This window comes from Fukomys damarensis, unplaced genomic scaffold (genome assembly GCF_012274545.1).
Source record: "Fukomys damarensis isolate Sample0158 unplaced genomic scaffold, DMR_v1.0_HiC HiC_scaffold_6, whole genome shotgun sequence".
Classification (NCBI taxonomy): Eukaryota; Metazoa; Chordata; class Mammalia; order Rodentia; family Bathyergidae; genus Fukomys; species Fukomys damarensis.
Window position 1 is genome coordinate 32,950,181 of NW_022900918.1, and position 22,425 is coordinate 32,972,605.

Here is a 22,425-nt window from a genome sequence, read left to right on the forward strand (position 1 = left end):
TTAATGATTAAATACCTCATATATTTTTAGACAGAATTTTTGTCTATCATGTCATCAATTTCCTGAAAGAACTACTTTGATATCAACATTCTGCTTTTTCTCTAAACATTCTAATACTGTATTCACATTTATACATTTTTGTTTTAAATAAAAGTAGGCTCATACTGTTATCTTTGGTTTGTACCATTTCTTTCTTTCTTGTATATGTTATAGACATCTTTCCCTATTACTATGCAATGACTTCTATTTAGTAGCTATTTATTATTCCATCATAGAAGTTGTATATATTCCATGATCTGTTTGCTTTTTAATTCCCAGTTTATCAATATTTGATTTCTAGTTTTTGATATTATGGAAAGTACTGCATAAAAATCTTGTGTTTATTTGACCACTGTAATCCATGTTAGCTATACAGCAGTTTCTATATTTTGGTTTAAGTTCAATTTCTCCTCTCCTTTTTTTTTTAAGAGAAAAAACAATGTAGTGTATACATTATAGAGAAAAGCATACACAAAATGTAAGACTATCCTGTAAGAATCTGTGTACCCAAGAAGAGAGTACATAATTCATGAGTGGATGGACTGTAATTTATGTCACTGTTGGACACAGATACTTTTTCTAGGTTTTTTTTTTTTTTCTTTTGTTAAGTGAACTTGCATCTCTACTTGGATCTTTGTGGCTATTAGAAAAATTCAGTGGATCTTTTGTATTTGGTAGATAGGTATTCTGTCCAGCTCATTTTTATCACTTGACATTCATTTTCCTCTTTGGGAATCTCACTAATCTGTTGCCATTACTGGCAACTACTCCCCATATCATTCTCGGATGAAGAAAGAATTGTTCTTTAATGTTCTGTGGCAAAGTTCAAATTAGACTGTAATGTTTAAACAAAACTCTATTGAAATCAATTGAAAATATAAGGGGATCACAGCACAGAGAATCTCACAGGTGACTGAGTATACCTTTCCATGGCTGTTTTCTCAGGGTTTTCTGTATAGCCTCTGCTTCTACTGGGACATGGTGGCCAGTGTATTAGGGAGAAGCAGGTAGACTCAACACATCTTGCTGAAATGTCATTTCTAAGTAAAGATTTGGATCAGCAAGTTATAACAAAAGGAGATAGGTTCTGAAAAATTCACTTGAATATGGTTGTAAATGATTTTATAATTTGAACAAAAATTATGTGTCAACTTTTTAAGTTCCATAATTAACATTTTAATGAAAGTATTATTTATAAATTAGAGTATTCTGAGTTGTAATTTGGAGTATTTCTGTTCTTTTGGAGTTGTGGCTCAGGGGTCTTGAAATATAAATATATTTCTTACTCATCTACAAGAGCTACTAATCTTTCAAGAGTGGCCAGATGTTTGATGTTCTATATTTAAAAACTTAAGCACTCTTCCCTCAGGTTTGATTTTTGCCAAGCATCAGAAGGAAAACGTCCATCTGAAAATCTTGGTCAAGTATTGTTTGGAGAAAGAATTGAACCCTCCCCATATAAGGTTGGTATTTAGTGTTATGTAAAAATTAGTCTCTTTTAAAAAAAATGTTTTGCTTTGTTATGCATTTTGAGAATGGCTGAATTAATTTAGCTGTCATAGCTAAAGGTCACAGTTTGAAAAGATCTTTGTCCTCACAACATGTCGCTGATGAGCATGTCTTAGTGAACATTCATACAACCAGTGTTATAAGTGATAAGGTGGTGGCCTAAAGAGACTGCCCCCACCCCACCCACCTTACAGGGGGACCTTGCTCATCCCTGAAGGTCACGAAGACCTGTTCCTGCTGCTCTGTGTCAACTCCCCGTTTGAAGCACTGCCCCAGACAGCTTGTCCTTAGAAAAGCACTTGCACTGCCTGGCTTTTCTGGAAGTTAGTCTTTCTATTGTGATTGTTGAAAGAGTGTCTGGAACGTGTCTGACACAGTTTTTGGCACACCAGTGAAGCCAAACTCGGCACGGTATGAGGTGCTCTCTCAGTCAGTTCGTCTCCCACCACTATCTTCCCTTTTAAGTCTGTTCTCCTTCCACATTGCAGTCCCCCATTCCATTTTATTTCTGCTCTCCCACTGCACAAAGAACAGTGGTCTTTCTCTTTTCGAAAAATTAGTTTATAGTAACATACCACTATATAAAAAATAAATTGGTACAGAATAATAGGAAATGAACAAAGTACGTCTCTATTCCCCTGCTTCCTCTTTCATTTCCTGTTGATCTTTCCTGGAAATTTCTATATGCGTATAAGCTTATATAAAATTGGATTTACTTTTCTTTGTTTTAATCTATTTTCCTGTACTTTGCCTTTTTCCTTTTACTCTTTAACTGACCACATGAGAACCACTCACTTTAATGGCTGTAACTTGACTCCGGGTTTTTCTCCTCAGCCCGGGCCAGGGCCGACAGCTTTTTCTCCTGGCTTCCTGTTCCTCTTCCCACGTCTGAGACCTCATGCGTTGCTACCTTGCCTATCTCTCACTCAGCTCCCCACCCCCATGCACTTTAGTACGTGGACTGTGTGCAGGAAATCCCAGAGCCTGCATCCATTGCACAGTCATCTTATTCCGTCCAGCGCCTGGACATAAACTGGGCAGCCCCGGAGGGAGAGACACCACTGTGCGAGCCTACGCACCTCAGGTTTATAGTTTCCATCCGTAAATGTATCTTCTGCACATATTTCAAACTGATGTTTTCTACTCTCAAAATGCTAACAATTTTAAACATTGGGACTTGGGGAGAGGTTTTCCCAAATAAAGAAGGGACAGAGCAGGCACTCTATGGCCAGGGCATAGGAACTCAGAAACTTGTGGCTGAGAGATCAGGTGTTTCTTTCCAAATGAGCCATAAATGTATTGAACAGTATTTTTCATTTCATTTTGATTCTTTTGTCTTTATTTTCAAATGATGTTTTAACCTTATTTTAGATTTATAGCAAAACTATGGTAACTATCAACAACAAAATAAAACTTCAAAGCTACTTTGCCATCTTCTGTGTCTCACTTCCTGGACAAGAAGACTGTAGGGCATTGTGTGTATTGTGTGAACCCAGGGCCGTATTGATTAGGCCCATAATAACTAAAGTCTTAACTGCTCATTTCCTCCATTCACTTGGTTAACAAGTTTGTTGGCTAAGTTGTGTGTACCAGGGTATATTATAGGTGTGGGAGTTAGCAGTGAACAAGACAAAAATCTGTGCCTAAGTGCATCTCCTGTTGTGATGAGGAAATGGAAACAATATAAGCACTAAAGTTGTAGTGTGTTATTGAGGGGGAAAAAGAACTACTAAAAATAAATCAGGGAAAGTGGACTGGGAATTTGCAACTCTAAATAGCTTACTGAGAAGGTGACATTTAAAAATGTAAATTTAGGAAGTCTTGCTGAGAAGGTGACATTTGAATAAAAGACCTGAAGCAGATAAGGGAGTAAGCCATGTGTGAATACCTGGGGGAAGGCGTTCTAGGTGAAGAGACAGGCAAATACCAGGGTCCCAAGGTGTGAGCTTGCCTGGTGTGTTCAAGGTACAGGAAAACGTCAGTACAACTGGAGCAGGTGAGCAACAGCGTAGTCGGAGATGAGGACAAAGAAGTAACGGGATTGCTTCACAAAGTAGCTTGTAAGCCACTGCAGAGCCTTTTGACCTTTACCTCTGAGCAAGATGGCGAACGTTGGAGGGCTTTGTGTAGGCTTGGATTTCACTAGACCCACTCTGGCTCCCATGTTGATGATGAGCCACAGGAGCATAAAGAGAGAAGCTGGAAGACCAGTTAGGTTCCACAGCCTTCCAGATAAGAGCTGGTGGTGACTTAGACTTTGAAGCTGGAGGAGTGATTGTGAAGTCGTTAGTATCTTAGAACCTGTCTGAAAGTGGAGCCAAAAGAATTGGGGTATAGATTGTCAAGTTTGTTTTCTAAGGTGAGAATCTTGGGGCAACAGCAGGTTTAGAAGAAATGGAAAAATAATGGTCATAATGTGGAGTGTTGAGTAGGCATCCAGCTAGAAATGTTGAAAGAACAATTACATATATGTGTCTGGAGATGGAGCTGTTTCTCTGTCTCTCTGTATGTCTGTCTGTCTTCCCCCCTTTTTTGTTTGTTTGTTTTGGTACTGGGGATTGAACTTGGATCCTTGCACTTGCCAGGCAGGCTGCAGAACCTCTGAGCTAAATCCCCAGCCCTCTCTTCTCTTTCTTTCTCTTCCCTCTTCCCCCATCTCCTGTCTGCTCCCTCCCACCCGCCCTCCCTCTGGAGAGAATCATCAGGGCATACATGGTACTTTAAAGCCACGGAATAGAGCAGATTCTGAAAGGAGTGGATAGGAGGTAGATAGAGGAAACAATTCCAAGGTCCAAGCCCTGAAGCACCTAATTAGTGTTACAGGCTGAGAGGGTGAAGGTGTGAGAAGGCAGCAAATTGAGGAAAGTATGGTTCCTGGAAACCAACATAAGAAAGAGTTCACTGCTAGATCAGGACAGTAGGGACAGTGGCTTGACCAGTGTGCAAGTCACTGATGAAAAAGCAGTTGTGGTAGAGTAGCCACATGGAGAGATAGTGGGAAGACCTGTGTGGATGGACATACTTACAGCTCCATTGGGCACCTGTGTGTTGGAGGCACGGCGGGAAAAAGAATGGTAGCTGGAGGGGGCATGATGTGAACAAGAACTTTCTATATCTTTAAGAAGGTTTGTGTATGGCTGAAGGTGATCCAGTAAAGGTGAGAAGAGTGATGATGTGAAGACAGGGATTGCTGAGTGTGCCCTCGTACAGGAAAGAAGGGGTGGGACCTAGCGTCCCCGTGCGGAAGTTGGCCTCCATGACCCAGCTAACCCATGGTAAGGAGGATGCGATGCTAGAAGGTGACTGTGGTGACTGCTGCAGATTTCTCAGTGAATCAGGAAGCATGGTCATCCTCTGAGAGGGAGAGGGCAAAGGAGAGGTGCAGGTTTGAGGAAGGAGGAATTGGTAGGAGAGTGGATCAGAGGTCTGCAGAGTGATTACTGGCACATTAACCGCCCCTGAACTAGAGGATGATTTGGAGTTAGACTGTCTGGGTGCTGATTTGTTTCTCCAGCTCTTTTCGGCTGTGCTGCTATAGAGTTGAATTTAACCAGGTTTGTGCTCAGACAAATGAGTACAACAATGTGAGAGAAGACCAAATTTTCTGAGGACATACAAAAGGTGGTGACACCACTGCCCGTACAATTTGAGCTTGCAGGGGGGCGGACAGTAAAAGGACCATAGGATCATTTGTTTTGGGTGTCCAGGTCTTGGAGTTGAGGAGTACTTGAGCCGGTGAACTGGGAAAACAGGAGGCGGTAGTTTGATACTGGAAAACTGACATTGAGATGGCAGAGGAATGAGGACAGGGAAGGGAGTGCTTTGAAGTGTGATGAAGGTTAGCAGCCGGGGAAGAGGTCAGAGAACCAAGAGGACAGTTGTCTGAGTTACTTTCTCAGTGCCGAGATGGCACCCAGCACCTACACGGCAAAGGAGGAAGGGTTCATTTAGCTCACAGTTCGTGCCGGTTTCAGTCCATAGTTGGCTGGCTCTAAGGCAAGGTGCATGGCAGAGCGGAAACAGCTCCTGGCATAGCAAGCAGGAAGCAGAGAGAGAGCAAGGGAGGGAGGAGGGAGGGAGACAGACCCTTCCAGGCCCACCCCTAGTGACCACCTCCTCTGACCAGGCTTCACTTCCCTCCATTTTCATGTGTGTGAAAGGAGCTTGGATCCCAAGAGTACCACACACCGGTGGATTCATCCATGGAGGAGTTCAGAGGCTAGCTGTGCTGTTAGGCAGTGAGGCCTAGGCAGATGTGGTCTCCGACGTGACCACGAGGGATGTATTCTTGTCTCCGGCTTCTCCCTGCTATCTGCTTCCTGGCCACCAGGGGTAAAGTGCCTTTTTCTCTGCCATGCCACTCTGCCATCCTCTTTTTGCCCTGGAGCCAGCTGGCCATGGTCTAAAATTGTGAACCATAATAAACCTCTCCTTTAAGTTTGGGTATTTTGTCCCAGTGACACAATTGTGACTAAGACTGAGAGTGTGTGGAAAGCAACATTTATGTAAATGTTACAGTTACCAGGAATCAGGAGGCAGGACCTGAAATCGCCCAGGACTGAGGCGTTTGTTGGTAGGCAGCACAAGGTGCGGGATGTGTCTCATGGCATGAGTCAGCCTGAGGGTTTCAGCTGGCCGAGCGCAATGGCCTCTGGAAGAAAACAACCACCGTGAGTGCTGCTGTGGTGAAGCGTGTCCCTCGGGAGGGCCAGGTTTGCCTTAGGACAGGTTTCAGAGAACATTCCGAGAAGTGGTTGAGGTTACATGATGGCTTCTGCTGGTGATGCTTGAGTTCCAAGGAGCACGTGCAAGGGGTAAGGGTTGGGAGGGGTGCAAGCTGGTGTCCGGAAGGTGGGTCCGTATCCATCTTGGGATGGAGAAGTGGGAAAGGAGAATGCCATAGGGACCTGCACTTCTGTGGTGACAAACATTAAGAGAAACGAGGCCCAGGGGATGGGTCCTGGTGGTCTCCAGGCAGTGAAGCCTGCTTAGGTCTTGCAGGAGTCCATGGTATCCCCCTCAGAGTGTGAAGGGCTTTGATATAATTTTTCTGCCATTTGCTAAAAGCTAGTGACAGGATATGTAATAATAACTGTCATTTAGTAGACGCCTGTTTCTGTCAGCATCAGTGCTCTGACGTGTTTTGGTATTTAATGCAACGTTCCTGCACTGCATTATTAAACCCATTTTACAGATAGTTATTGAAGCCAAGGTAGAACTAGGCAGCTTGCCAAGGTCTTATCGAGCTAGCCTCGTGCCCAGGCCTGATTCTAGGTTTATCAAGTATTTGATTTAATGCCTTCCACAGAACTGTTCTACACAGACTTTTAAGCCCACGCTGAATAATTCAAGAAAAATTACAATAAAACATTGTCCTATATAAATTACACCCTTCTTATATTTTATTTGAATGTATAAAAGTAGAATAATGGGGAGCTTGCATGTTATAAGGAAGATTTGGTTCCTTTAATGTTTTCAAACCTTTAACAAAACATAGCCTTATTAAATCCATACCCAGAGATAATTTAAACTATTAGAACTTTCCCAACAAAATATATTACAGTGAGAGGCAGTAGGGTGTCATAACTAAGAGCATCTTCTCCAGAGTGCAGCCTGCTTGGGTTGAGCCCTGGTTCTGCCATTTCTTAGTTGTATGACTTTTTGTCCTTTGATTTCCTAATCTGTAAGTTACGGATGAATATCTTCCTCATGGGGTTGTTGGGAGGATTACATGAGATGATATTTTTAAGTGCACAGAACACAGGAGGCACTGAGTAAATGTTGACTGTTATTAATCACTTCCATCCTTGGTCTCGATATGTCTCTTTGTAATTGAACTCCTGGGTTGACTCACCCAAACCCGCTCGGCTTTGATTGAGGTGTACGATTTGCCCTTTTGGTGTGGCTCATTCATGTTCTTTCTCCCTCCCCCTCGCCCCTTCCTCTCCCCCTCCCGCTCCCTCTCCCCGTCTTTCCCCCCCTCCCTCTGTCCCCTTCCTCCCTTCCCCCTCTCATCTCTGTCTCCCCCCCATCTCTCTCTCTCCCCCTTGCTTTTCCTCCTTATTTGTTTTAAGGTTGGTGTCCTGTGCTGCTAATTCCGTAATGTGTATACTTTTGCTTTCCTAGTTTATAGTTTTAAAACGTGAATCTCTTAAGGTTTGTTTCAAAAAGCGATTATTACTCTATTGCCAGGCAGCAGTGTGGCGAAATTAAACTGTTGGCTGGCAGATGGCAGCAGTGGGCCACACTTAAACTTGCTCCTCTGCTAATGGATAGCAGCTGGGTTAAGGATGTATACAATGTATAAAACAGTGGACTCCTTAGAAGTGAAACATACACAGTTTTTAACATCTGCAGTAAAGTTTGAATTTATTAAGAGATTTATACAATCCACTGTTCATGTAGTTAGTAAATACAGTTATCTGAAAACTAGGAAATAGATTTTTTAAATGTGGCTCCTGATGAACATCATTACTTTTTCACACATGAAACAGGCCCCAGTTTAAATTGGAAGAATCTTTAAAGAAATAACAATTTTTAAGCCGGGCGTGGTGGTGTACGCCTGTAATCCTAGCACTTGGGAGGCTGAAGCAGGACGATTGCTGTGAGTTCAAGACCAGCCTGGGCTACATAGTGAGTTCCAGGTCAGTCTCAACTACATAGTGAAACCCTATCTCAGTAAACAAGAACAGGGTTTGGGAAGCGCACGAGGCGAAGATGGCCGCGGAACGACAGGACGCGTTGAGGGAGTTTGTGGCGGTGACGGGAACTGAGGAAGACCGGGCCTGCTTCTTCCTGGAATCGGCCGGCTGGGACCTGCACATCGCTCTAGCGAGCTTTTATGAGGATGGAGGGGATAAAGACATTGTGACCATTTCACAGGCAACCCCCAGTGATAATAGAGTAACATCCTTCAGAGACCTTATTCAAGACCAAGATGAAGATGAGGAGGAAGAGAGCGAGAGGTTTTATGCTGGGGGCTCAGAGAGAAGTGGACAGCAGATTGTTGGCCCTCCCAGGAAGAAAAGTCCCAATGAGCTGGTGGATGATCTCTTTAAAGGTGCTAAGGAACACGGAGCTGTAGCTGTGGAGCGAGTGACCAAGAGCCCTGGAGAGACCAGTAAACCAAGACCCTTTGCAAGAGGTGGCTACCGTCTTGGGGCAGCACCAGAGGAAGAGTCTGCTTATGTGGCAGGGGAAAGGAGGCAGCATTCCAGCCAGGATGTTCATGTTGTGCTGAAGCTCTGGAAAAGTGGATTCAGCCTGGACAATGGCGAGCTCAGAAGCTACCAAGACCCATCCAATGCACAGATTGTGGAGTCAATCCGCAGAGGGAAGGTGCCAGCAGAGCTGCGGAGGTTAGCTCATGGTGGGCAGGTGAACTTGGATATGGAGGACCATCGGGATGAGGACTTTGTGAAGCCCAAGGGAGCTTTCAAAGCTTTCACTGGTGAAGTCCAGAAACTTGGCAGCACGGCCCCCCAGGTATTGAGTACCAGCTCTCCAGCCCAGCAGGCAGAAAATGAAGCCAAAGCCAGCTCTTTTGTCTTAATCAGTTCATCAGAGCCTACTGCCAACATCCAAATTTGACTTGCCGATGGTGGGAGACTGGTACAGAAATTTAACCACAGCCACAGGATCAGCGACATCCGACTTTTCATCATGGATGCCCGGCCAGCCATGGCTGCCACCAGCTTTGTCCTCATGACTACCTTTCCAAACAAAGAGCTGGCTGATGAGAGCCAAACACTGAAGGAAGCCAACCTACTCAATGCTGTCATCGTGCAGCAGTTAACTCAGTGCTGTCATCGTGCAGCTCAGCCTTGGACCATCTCCTTCCTGTTTCTCTTGCAGTTGACAGCCATGCCCCATGGGGATCACCCCTCCTGCCCCTGTGCATACCCAGTGCTCCAGTGCCACGTCTCCTCTATAGCTCTGGGTTCCTAGATTTTGGTTGGACATTTGTTTTTTCCTTAGTTGCATTTCCTAGGTTTTTGTGAGGATCAGTGGACTTTAAAGGAAAAAAAATTTAAAAAAACAAAAAAAAACAGCAACAACAACAAAAAACAAGAACAATTTTTATTTCACTTTCATTATTAAATAAAGTCTTAAAAATTGACTTGAGTAAAGGGTCAGATTTACCTTGATTATAGACACCTATATATGACTTTTTCTTACTTTATTCCATTCTGTCTCGTTTACTACTCAGTCTTATCAGCTGGCATTTAGAGGCCTTTCATGGCTGTTGGAATAATTGGACGTTTGCTTATAACAAGAAAGGCTTCAGAGTTCTGAAACATAATCCTGGCTTATTACTTTGGAGAGACAGATGTTCCATTTTGTTCTACATGTGGGTTTCTTTTTTTCTTTCTCTTTTTCTTCTAGGACTTATTTATGTTAAAGGTGAGTAGATTGAAAATATCAAAAGGAAAAATTTAGAAAATGAAAAGTTGAAGACATGTATTTAAAGAAACTAAGATTGATATTTAGATCTGTTTGAGCTACAAAGAATTTTTAAATGTTTATTGCCAATATTAATGCACTTAAGTAATATTCTTGTCTTTGGTATTTTTATGAAAGACCTGGATATTTTTCTTAAAATACCTTCCACTTTCTTTTCAATACAGTTTACATTTAATAATGAGGAAACCTGTAAGCTTGTTTGTATGAAGACATACCATACAGAGAAAGCTGAAGACAAGCAAAAGCTAGATTTCTTGAAAAAAAGCATGTTACTGAATTATCAGCATCATTGGTAAGACATAAAAGATTTTGGATGTGGGGCTTTTTTTTTTTTTTTTTTCCTGGTACTGGGGATCGAACTCAAGTCCTTGCGCTTGCAAGGCAGGCCCCGGAACCACTGAGCTAAATCTCCAGCTTGGGGCTTTTTCCTTTCCAAGATAAAACATCTGTTTCAGCCAGGCACTGGTGCACACCTCTAATCCCAGCACTTGGAAGGCTGAAGCAGGAGAATCGCTGTGAGTTTGAGGCCAGCCTGGGCTACATAGTGAGTTCAAGGCCAGCCTAGACTACATAGTCCCTGTCTCCAAAAAAATTATGTTTCAAAGAGTATAGAAATTACTTTGTATACTGTATAAAATATAGCAAATTAATTCATTTTTTAATAGTAAAATGAAGTAGTGGCTTGTACTTTTCAGAGCATCATTAAAATATCTTTTTCTTCATAGTAACCATTTTAATTATGTGTTAACATATACATTAACCACAAACTTCAGCTGTCATGAAAACATGTTCCAAAAAAATTCAGAAATGACAGTTTCCAGAGTTATTTTTAAAATGCTTTAGGTTACTATAATATCTGGTGTTTCTTTGTATGTGGACCTGGTACCTGGAGTACTTCTTTTACTCTTGTGTAGTTTACAGGAACTATACTTGTGCAAAGGATCTGGATCAGTCTTCTAGAGAAACATTATTTTATACTGTGAGCCATGAGAAAGATCAGAGCAAAAGAAAATTTAAGTTTTGTTTGATGTTTTATAAATAGCACACTTCAAAATCAAACACTTAAGCTGTTTAATATCTCCTACCTCCCCTCTCTCCCTAAGTACTGGGGATTGAACCCAGGGCCTTGTGCACGTTAGCCAAGTGCTCTACTACCAAACTACAGACCCAGCCCAACTGTCTCTTATTTTGTAACCATCATGTGTAACATTAATAAGACCCTTACCAGCTTGTTTGATATCAAAAGGCCTTAAAACTATCTTGTTTTTGTTTTCAAAGTTGTGTATGCCTGTTACTTCATACTCAAGCATAGAATATTATGAAAGGCTCTCTAAATCTACTCTTTCAAGAATGACCATTATTATTCTTCCCAATAATTTTGCATGCAAATGTCTGTATTCTCTGTAGATTCCTGCTTTCTGTGTTTTGCCTCTTTGGAAAGTGTAAGGAGCTGGAGGCGATGCTGAGGACGACTGTCTTTTGTCCTGCCCTTGAAACCTGTTTGTCCAGCCCCAGGGAGGGTAGGAGCTGTAGACATTAGTTCAGCCCTGACTGTCCCTGCAGCCCAGATACAGTGATTGGAGCTTCTCTTTCCGTCTTGCCTTATCAGTCCCTCTCCCTGTTCCTGGCTGTACATGGGGAACAAAGTGGTCCTGGGACTGACAGCAGGGGTGTGATTAGGCGAGGTCTTTGCAGTGAGCACACTTGGGCTGTATACACTTGAGCCCCAGGGAGATGAGCTCCATAGACAGGTGGGGTTCTGGTAGAAGAAGGAAGGAAAGGGCACTGTCCAAAGCCTGCCTATTACACTCCTGTTGGCTGCTTTTTCATCTGAGCCCTGTTGCAAGCAGGATCTTGAATGGCCCCTTCATCTCTTTATGTCTTTGGTTTCTGGTCAATCAAAAGCTTTTTTCCCAACCTACAATGAGAATAAACTTAATGGCTTAATCGGTATAACTTGGGATACATTTACCTATAGCATAAATAATTGAAATTTCCCTTAGTATTTCTTTTCCTTCATATTGTTCTTTATGCTTTTAAAAATAATATTTTAGGCTCAAGTCTTAGATTGTCTTCTCCTATTAGTCCCTGCCACTTCCATTCACTCAGATAGGAGCTGATTGTTGCCTGAGCAAATGGAAGACTCCTCAGGCATGTGGGTGGTTTTAGCTTTCCTCCCTTCTGTGCCAATGATGCTGTTCATTGTCTTGCTCCTGAGGATAACAGAAGGAGCTTTTCCTTAGTAGCCTCTGTCTTAGTTATTTTTGGTGTTGCTGAGACAAAATACCCACTACCCAAAGTTAGAGGAGGAAAGGTTTATTTAGCTCACAGTTGGTAGAGTTTCAGTCCATAATTGGCTGGCTCCAAGGCAGTATGACCAGGCAGAGGGGCATTGTAGAGGAGAAACAGTTCATGGTAGGCAGCAAAGCAGCAAAGTTGAGAAGAGGCAGCAACAGCCCTCTTTCTATCCCTTATATTCTATCTCTCTCACTAACATCTGGAAGGGGGGGGCACCCTTATTCCCAGCTTTGCACACTTAATTCCAGCAGCACACTCTCTAGAACCAGCCACCTCTAGAGAGCCCCACCCATGACCACATTCGGCTTTGAGGGACACCTAGACACAAGCCATAGCAGCTTCCATATAAGAGAGTAGTTTGGAAATCTTAGCAAATTTATGATGCAGTTATCCTACATCCTTAATAAGGTACTTAATAAGTAAATAATTTCAAATAGTTTACAAAGAGCATTCAATAGTAAAATTTACAAAGTATATGAAATATTAGTTATAAACAAATTATTCTGCTTTTTAAAAAACTAGAAAACTGCTGGTAAATAATGATTTTTGATATTGATTTGGAAAAATTTATGATTTCAAGTCTGAATCATTAACAAAAAATTTAAGCCATATCAAAAATATATATTAGTTCTAGACAAGGGCTTTAATTCTTCAGTTTGCTCAGTTCACATTTGGAAAATGTTGATTCACACTGATGAATTTATTGGGAGCATTAAGTGAGTGTATTTCTTCTTTGACTTATTTTAAGAAAGTTTTAGTATGTGACTTACTTTTAAGCATAGGTATCAGAGTTGAATGTAGAGCTGGGCATGACTATGCATGCCTAAAATCCCAGTGCTTTGGGAGGCTGAGGCAGGAGGATTGCAAATTTGAGGCCAGCCTGGGTAACTTAGCAAGATCTGTCTCAAAACTTTAAAAAAAAAAAAAAAGGGCTAGGGATATAACTCTGAAGAGGCTCTGGGTTCAATCTCTGTACTGCAATAAATAAATAAATAAATAAATAAATAAATAAATAAATAAATAAATAAATAAATAAGGCCTAAGGGGTGCAGCTCCAGAAGTGTAGTGCTTCCATTATAAAATTTTATTGTGAATGTAGCACATTTTATTTTATCCTTTGCACTGAGTTGCTTTACAGAGAGCATAACCATTTTCTAAATTACAAAGTAATAAATGCCTGTGAAAGACCACAAGCAATTTGGAAAATATTAAATAATAAGTAAGAGTCTTTTACCACTCCCAGCTTTTAAAGTCCTATTTCCTCACTAAAAGTAGGATTATTATTTCTTACACGCTTCTGGATTTTCTGTGCATACACAGGTAGATGTGTGCTTTTTAAAATAACACAGCTGAAATACTGTATACATTATTCTGCTGCTTGCTTGTTCGTTTAATAAAATATTACAGGGGATACACGCACCTCTGTATGTTTGTATTTTCTTCATTCTCTTTCATAATTATATGACATTCCGTTGCACGAATGAACTAATTTTTCCTCCATATCATAGGTGAATGAATTTTTGTTATAGAGAAGAGTTAATAATAATAATTTTCTTAGGGCCAGTGATTTAGCTCAGTGTTTCTGCCACCTGCCTCGCAAGCATAAGATCCTGAGTTTGATCCCCAGTACCAAAAAGAAAAAAAAATAATTTTCTTATTTAAGTTGATGAATATGTTTTTCTTTCTTATTTGGGATATCAAAACATGTTTGAGGATCTTTTGTGCTTACTCTGTCATCAGGCTTAATTCTTAAGACTGACTAGTGTTTTATTACTAGCAACAGCAACTTGAATTCCCATCAGCTATCCTCTACAGAGTTTGGGATTAGGAAGGTGTGTGTGTGTGTAGGTGTGTGTGTGTGTGTGTGTGTGTGTGTGTGTGTGTGTGTGTCTCTAGAGATTGACCCAGGGCCTTGTGCATGCTAGGCAGGTGCTATACACCTGGCCCTTTATGACATTTAAAAAAGAAAAGTGTAATTACTCAACTAGTTACCAGAGTAAATAAAATATTTTTAATGTCATAGAACCCCTGGACTAGAAAGGGGTCTTGATTCTATCCCAGATTCCCACCAAGTTAGCAAAGAGGACTGATGTGTTATTTTTAAAAATTCAAAATCTGAATGGGTAGTACACATTTATTCATGTCAAAACCACATGGGATGATTTAAGTGCTCATGCTCTTTGCTTTGGGCTAGGATTTTGGTTATTCTCTTCTGATCAGAAACTTTTATAGTTAATTTGTTGGGAAAATTTAGTTACTAATAAATGAAGCTTGATTGGTAGCAGTGTTCAGACTCCATGGAGGTTGGAGGGGAATAGTAGGAAGGAGACCTTTATGACAAAAGGTTGGGACCAGTCAACCTTTATTCTTTTGAGTCTTCTGTTTTTTAACCAGATTGGAAATAGGATTTTAACTTTTTTGGTGTTAAGAAATCCAAGTAATTACTGTCCGTAACTTAGGAGGTCAGTAATTAAAAGTGATATTCTTTAAATTTTATTTCAAAAGGTTTGTTGGTTTCTGCTGCATCCTGCTACCAGAAACAGGCTATTGTATCACAGCATTATATAAATAATTGATAAATTTGTTTGCCTTTTAAAAACCCAAAGTGCCCTTAAATTCCTCATTTGGTAACTACCACTCTTACTTTGGTGTAATTTTCTCTCTCTAGTATGATAGCATAAAGGTATTATATATTGCTTATATGTACTCATTGGTTGAACTTCATCCTCTAAAAAATTAAAGTAATTAACTGATTCTTTGGGCTTCTAGAAAATCTAAATTATTTATTTTAATAGCATTTTTTATGCTTCTAATATTTTATAGTCTTTTCATTGGAACTAGTACCCTGCTGGCTATCATAATAAGCAGCTTAATAGTATAGGTGATTCTAAAGTTCAGGGCATTGGGTACTATTAAATAGCATTTAAATGTGACGAGACATGTTGTATTAGGTCATTAATGTACACCTCATGTGAATATAGAATCCTAATTTTACTTCCTAGGGCATACATTAATTAACAAATAAAACATGCCCTGGAGTGTCATCTTATGACTGTAATATAGTTAGTATATTTTGACTAATTTTTATTTGTATCCCACAGTGTGCTCTGAATATATGGGACCACATGCTCAGACTTTAATGTAGTTGTACACTACATTACTACACTACAGAACTTTATTCTTTACTTTTATCCTTTTTTAAAGCTATTTTTCACTATAAATCATCAAAGAGTTAAAGGAATATTTCTTTTGGAAATCATTTGCAATTACAATTTTAACAGATAATACTATAAATTATACCTTTTTTATCTGGCTCTCTGAACATTTTCCTGTTTTGCAGTTACATTCTTTTTTAAATTACTTCAGTAATAAAAGAATATGCTCCTGTACTATTCAGTAAACTGTTCCCAAGGAAATATATTTTATTGCATTGTACCTATTTAGAACTTTGAATGTTCTTCTAAAGGTAAATTATACTTAGTTGTCTAGATTATACCACTAAATTAGCAATCGTGACAAATGAGTTTATTAAACTCTCCTTTCTTAACATTTATAGTTTCAAAGAAGCTATAAAATTTTTTTCCTCACTGTAGTGTATCATGTTAGCATAATGTCAAGTACTTATGAAATACTACATTTCATCAATATTCCTTGTGGTTTTTGGAATCCTAAGGCATTTAGCCTTTTACATTTTACACAATGTAGACATTGATTTGTCCAGTACCTTTAGTCATGTTTGCTGGGTTCTCTTCTGACTTGACTCTTACTTCCATGCCTAGGATTGTAGATAATATGCCTGTCACATGGTGTTACGACGTTGAAGATGGTCAGAGGTTCTGCAATCCTGGATTTCCTATTGGCTGCTACATCACAGATAAAGGCCATGCAAAAGATGCCTGTGTCATTAATGTAAGTTTGTGATAAACTCTATGTTGCTTTTCAAAATATGTTTTTTTTTTTAAAGAATTCATTTTTTACCTTAACAAAAATTGTTACATTCACTGAATAAGTACAGTTCAGATGTTCTGGGGTATAATACTTAGATCTTAAATTGATGCCAGATTAATAGTGTATAAATTTAACAGAAGGGCCGGGGATGTAGCTCAGTGGCACCATGTCTGCCTGGTAAGTGCAATGTCCTGAGTTTGATCCCCAGTACCAAACAAAAAAACAAATAAATAAATAAATTTAACAGAAGAATTAAAATAATTCAGATTCTGTTCAACATTGAGTGGCTCTTGTATGCTAAGTATAATGCTAAGGGCTAGGACTTTTTTTTTTTTTTTTTTTTTTTTTTTTTTTTTTTTCAGTACCAGGGATCAAACTCAGGACCTTGTACTTGCCATTGGGCTAAATCCCTGGCTCAAGATTTAGGACTTTCTTCTATGATGTCATTCTTTTACAAGTAAAATACATTAATAAATTAGAGACATTAGTATAGAAGTAATATTTTTGGTAATGTATATTAAAATAACGTGTTTGATTGAAGTAACCTAATTTACTCTTTTAATGGATATGGTCTGATAGAAGTTAGCATGAACCTGATCATGAAACTGGTTATATTGGTTAATGTTTTTCTGACAGTTAACCAGAGACACTTGAATGACTTAGACTATCGGTTTTAGTCCAAAGTTACAAACTAAAGGAGGAAGTGTTTAAATGTGTAAACTTTGAACTGCTTATAACAGAATATTTTAAATTTTATTTTGTTAATCTTATTTTACCTGAAAAGCTAGAAAGTGTTAGATTTTTGTTCTTTTGAACAGGTGTTTATTAAATTTTATGTAAAAATTAAGACTTTAAAAAGCATGACTTATACTTTCCCAAATTAATTTTTAGCTTATAAGGAATTTAGGCTCAAAACTTCAAACATTTTTGTGGGAAAGGATTAGAAATCTTTCCAAGCTTAGATTTTTCTACTTGTAACCAATTTTAGTTTTTTGTTTCCATTCTCCTGTGGTCTTTAACTTTAAGTTCTATTCCATAGTCAGAATTCCATGAGAGAGATACATTTTACATCTTCAACCACGTTGACATTAAAATATACTATCATGTTGTTGAGACGGGGTCCATGGGAGCAAGACTGGTGGCTGCTAAACTTGAACCAAAAAGGTAACTATACAGATAGATAACAGAGTAAATCAATGAGTGAAATACTATGTGCATCCAAAGAAATCTTTTGGTCCCAAATGCTATATTCCCTGAGCATTTTTCTGGCATTTCAGGACTGATGGTGACTAAAATTCCTTTACCATATGACTGGTTACTGAGAATTGGATTTGTCAGAGAAACTGAAATTATCCCTCTCTCTCACAGCAACTGGTCAGGCCAGGGTGTCTTTCAGGTTTTTCATTCAGGAAGTTTTGAGCATTTCGGTTTGTCAGTGTGAGCTAGAGAACTTGAGGGTTGGCCCGGTGACTTAGCAAGACCTTCCTGTGAACAAAGGCCACAGGAGCTGCATGGTGCTGTTGTTTCTGAAGCCTCCATGCAGTGTTAGCGGTGGACGCCAGTATGTGAAGAGCCTCTGAAAGAGCATCTCCTGGGGTTGCTGGGGGTGTTGCATGAAAGAACTTTATGTGGATGGAATATGCTATTTTGCTGTGACTTTTCCTGCCCCTGAATTAGCCATTTTCTCACATCACCAGTGATAAAGAAATGCTCGCCATAATAGGGTGGCAGTTCATTTAAACTGCCTCTGTGGCTCTTTCTTTTTGAAGATCGTTTAGCTGGGCATCCTAGTGTATGCCTGTCCCCCCAGTACTCAGGAGGCTGAGGCAGGAGGATCCCTTGAGTCCAAGAGTTCAAAATCACCCCAAGTGACATAGTGAGACCCTGACTTGAAAAATTAATGGTGTTCTAAGCATAGGTGTTTTCAAAAGTTGTTTACAGTTTTGAGTAATGATTTTGTACACATATAACTAAGCCCATTAGTTTTATGAAGTAAATATCTGCTGTTTTAAATGTGACATGAATAATTCATCTTTCACTTAGCAGCATTATGAAATATGTACAGAATGTCTAACATTTATTTTACCCCATTTCCTAAAACATTTTATCAGCATCTTGCCGAAATGTTTCTTCCCACAGCTTCAAACATACCCATATAGATAAACCAGACTGCTCTGGACCTCCCATGGATATAAGTAACAAGGCCTCTGGGGAGATCAAAATTGCCTATACTTATTCTGTTAGTTTCCAGGTGAGTTTGTTTTTATCTTTAATATAACTTAGAAATTGATTTTAAATGTGTACTACTTAAACTAATTAAAAATACTAATGATTAAGCTTGTCAAATAGATAAGCATTTAATGAGCTGATTTTCAGAATAGTTTGTCAGTACACTAAGGAACATAATCACTCTCAAAACTAAGTTTTAGTTTAAATGAAACGGTAGAGGAAATTGGAGAATTGAGCCTGATTTGTGTCATCCTTCAGGGATATATAGGAAACAAAGAGCAGAAAACAGGCATAGAAATAGGCACAGTATGAAAGTGTTGAAGGCATATGCCTAAAGCATTTGGGAAATAATACCAATTTCAAAACACAATTTGAGTATGAACATAAATGGAGAATTTCTTGTTGGCAGATTTTCATAGGAAATCAAAGGAAGTATTTTTATCAGTGGAGAAATACCTTAGAGGAAAAGTAAAATTTGTGAAAAACTGAGGTAATATTCTGCCTCTGTTTTTTAACTCCTGTACTAGAGATTGAACCCAGGGCCTTTGCATGAGCTATATCCCCAGGCCTATTTTTTATTTTGAGACAGAGTCTCACTGAGTCACTAATTTTCCAGGCTGTGCTCAGATTTGGCAATCCTCCTGCCTCAGCCTCCCATAGTGCTAGGATTGTAGGTGTGTGCCATCACACTGTCCTCTATCTCTATTTTTTAAAAGCTTTCTACTATATTTGTGATATTTAATATCCTTATATAATTTTTTTTCTCATATACTTTTTAATTTTGCAAGCCCAGCAGAGTAAAACAGTATTATTTCTAAGTATTAAGAGCAGTGTGAGTGAAATTTGCATGATACTCCGTGCATTTGGATTGTGAATTTGTGGTCTGAATAAGTTATTCCTTTCAGTTATTTTCTGAACAAATTAAATATAGCTCTAAAATTTGGCATAAAAATAAATCTTTAGGGCCAGGGATTTAGCACAGTGGTTCCACCACCTGCCTCGAAAGAGCACGGTCCTGAGTTCGATCTCTTGTACCAAAATATAAATAAAATAAAATCTTTACTAGCTGTAGTTTTATTTTTTTTTAAATTGAGTTTATTGGTACATTTTAGATATACAATTCGATGACATTCATCATTGGGCATTTGTACCTTTATGTGATATATCTCGTTTCTTATTTTTTCCCCATTCCCCTGCTACTAGCTGTAGTTGTAAGCAAGACTTTTAAGAGTTTTTTTCTTTCCCCCTCCAGGAAGACAAAAATATCAGATGGGCATCTAGATGGGACTATATTCTGGAGTCTATGCCTCACACCCACATTCAGTGGTTTAGGTAAGTGTACAGTCTGCGTCTGCCTACCTGCCTATTGTGCCCCTTGTGTCTGCAGACCACTCACTCACTCTGGCATCCTCTCCTGAGTATTCAGAGGTCCAGACCTGAGTGCACACCTTGGCTTTAAGTCATGAGTTGTTTGTCAAGGCAGGCCACGTATTCCTCAGGGTTTGCTTTTTTGTCTAGAAGAATCTAGTTCGTGGGATTGTTCTGAGGATTTAAGATGACATCTGAGGCCATGACTGGCGTGTATGAGTGCTCTGTAAATAGAAGCTGCTGCTGTTGTTTCACTATTGTCATTCTGTCCGAAGCATGACTCAGAACTCTCATCTAGAAGCTGGTTCATCCTGCCATGATTCTCTTTTTCTAACTTTTCTGACCAATCCTTTTGACACCCATTCAACTACAGAGCAAACTTTTTCTTTCATACATTTTTGGAGGGCCCAGGCCAATCCTGTATTGATTCCTTGCTGCCTATACTACAGAGGTTTAGGCCCAGTAGTTATTTAATAATGTTGATCATGGACAAAAAAATTCCAAGTCTGAACAGACTATAAACTAGAAGGGCTGGGGGTGGGGGAGTGGCTCAGTGGTAGAGTGCTTGTCCTGAGTTTGATCCTCAGCACTGTAAATCAGTCAGTCAATCTAAAATTGCAAAATCAGAATCTGTATTATGATAAGTATTAAAGCTGTAGATCCACTTGAAAGAAACGTGAAAGAACACAAGTGACCGAATTTGTTGGCTTTTAGTAGTTTTAATTTTGATTAGTGCTGTTTTAATGTTACACAATGAACAGGGTTCTTTTGAAACTTTAAACTGTCCTATAGATGAAGCTACCAGTGAATCATGATGTGCTTATTTCTACAGCATAATGAATTCCCTCGTTATTGTTCTCTTCTTATCCGGAATGGTGGCCATGATTATGTTACGAACACTGCATAAAGACATTGCCAGATACAATCAGATGGATTCTACAGTGAGTGGGGACATTTTATCTCATCTGTGGTTTTTATTGTTGCTTCAGAAGTTGAAAGATTAACTCTAGAATCTGCTTTTAAAACATTCTTCTCGGAAGTTACTTTGAGTTCACATTTTCAAATAAGGAGATGATACAACTATATATGGAGTTTGTGAAATGTCAAGGTTGAACAGATCAACTCCCCAGCAATTTTTACTTGTGTGTGCACTGGATTTTTGAAAATCAATTATTACTGAATTTTGCCATTTCAAATTTTTGTATATTCAAAATACAGTGGACCTTCAAGTTGCAACCAGCCTGATACATGAACAACTTGAGTTAATTAAGTTAATGGAAGATTAATCTGCCTCTTTTTATCTATAGCGTGCACCCAGGTAAACAGATGTCAGCTGTATTGACTTGTAACCAACTTGAGTTCCACCCAGCCCTGAGGAACCAATGAGTTTGTAAGTCAAGGGTCCACTGTAATATTAATGTCCCAGGCTCTTTTCTCAAACATTTTTTTTTGGTACCAGGGATTGAATTCGGGTCCTTGTCCTTGCAAGGCAGGCAGCAGAACCACTGAGCTAAATCCCCGACCCCTATTCTCAAACATTTTAAGTTGCATAATATAGTACTTTTTTGTTTTGTTTTGTCTTTTTGAGACAGGATCTCACTATGTAGTTGAGACTGACCTGGAACTCAATACACAGCCCACGCTGGTCTTGAGCTCACAGCGATCCTCCTGCCTCAGCCTCTCGAGTGCTGAGATTACGGGTGTGCACCACCATGCCTGGCAATATAGTACATTTTAAACACCTATCACAATTAATTTCTCAATAAATAAATCCTAAAGCTATTAAGAAATCAATCAACTACCTACTAAGAAATTGTCAAAGTACGGCTGGGGATTTTGCTCAGTGGATTTCCTGCCTGCCTCAAACAGAAGGTCCTGAGTTCGATCTCTAGTACCAAAAAAAAAAGAAATTGTCAAAGCGCATAAGAAGAAAACCCATTAAAGCAAATCAGTACTTCCTAGATATGTGAAAGAGTGTGACATCATTCTTAATAAGAAAGGCAAATGAAAAAGTGTAATGCAGTATTGTTTGTTCAGTATTGTTGTTCAATATTGCCTTACACTGGGGGAAATTAAAATGTTTGGTATGGTCCTGTGTTGGGGGATTGAGGACAAGAATACTTTGTTATATCATGTGTGGGAATATGAAATTTTACAACCTGCGGTAGCAGTTTAACAATATGGGTTCTAATCTCTAATACATATAAATAGCTTGACCCAACAATTTCATTTTTTGAAATTAATGTCAGTGTGCAAAGGATTTTATTGTTTTTATTTTCAAACAATATGTGATAGTTGACAAATACCAGATTATAAACAACCCAAATATTTATTAGTAGGGACTGATTTTATAAATAATGAAATATCCATATTAGAGTATACCGTATAATCATTTAAAAGAACAGGAAAACTATACACAGAGGAAAGTGGTCAAAATGTTACTAGGCTGACTGGACTTGGTGGCGTATGCCTGTAATCCCAGCTGCTTGGGGAGGGTAAGGCAGGGAGAATCAAGTCCAAGAGGAGCCTGGAAAACTTGGTGAGATTTTTTTTTTTTTTTTTTTTTTTTTA

The 22,425-nt window shown here is 39.3% G+C and overlaps 2 protein-coding genes across 2 annotated transcripts in view; both read left to right on the forward strand.

Moving 5' to 3' along the window:
• Positions 1 to 22,425, forward strand: part of Tm9sf2 (transmembrane 9 superfamily member 2) — a 57,255-nt gene that overhangs the window by 15,272 nt on the left and 19,558 nt on the right. Inside the window, exons 3-9 of the mRNA XM_010604600.3 lie at positions 1,409 to 1,502; positions 10,176 to 10,303; positions 16,089 to 16,218; positions 17,297 to 17,421; positions 18,397 to 18,508; positions 19,739 to 19,818; positions 20,687 to 20,795. Coding sequence (XP_010602902.1) covers positions 1,409 to 1,502; positions 10,176 to 10,303; positions 16,089 to 16,218; positions 17,297 to 17,421; positions 18,397 to 18,508; positions 19,739 to 19,818; positions 20,687 to 20,795 — 778 coding nt within the window. The remainder of the gene's footprint in view (positions 1 to 1,408; positions 1,503 to 10,175; positions 10,304 to 16,088; positions 16,219 to 17,296; positions 17,422 to 18,396; positions 18,509 to 19,738; positions 19,819 to 20,686; positions 20,796 to 22,425) is intronic.
• Positions 8,213 to 9,523, forward strand: LOC104848602 (NSFL1 cofactor p47-like). The gene is given in 1 exon segment (XM_033760962.1): positions 8,213 to 9,523. A coding segment is annotated over 1 exon segment (1,230 nt). The 5' UTR covers positions 8,213 to 8,265; the 3' UTR covers positions 9,496 to 9,523.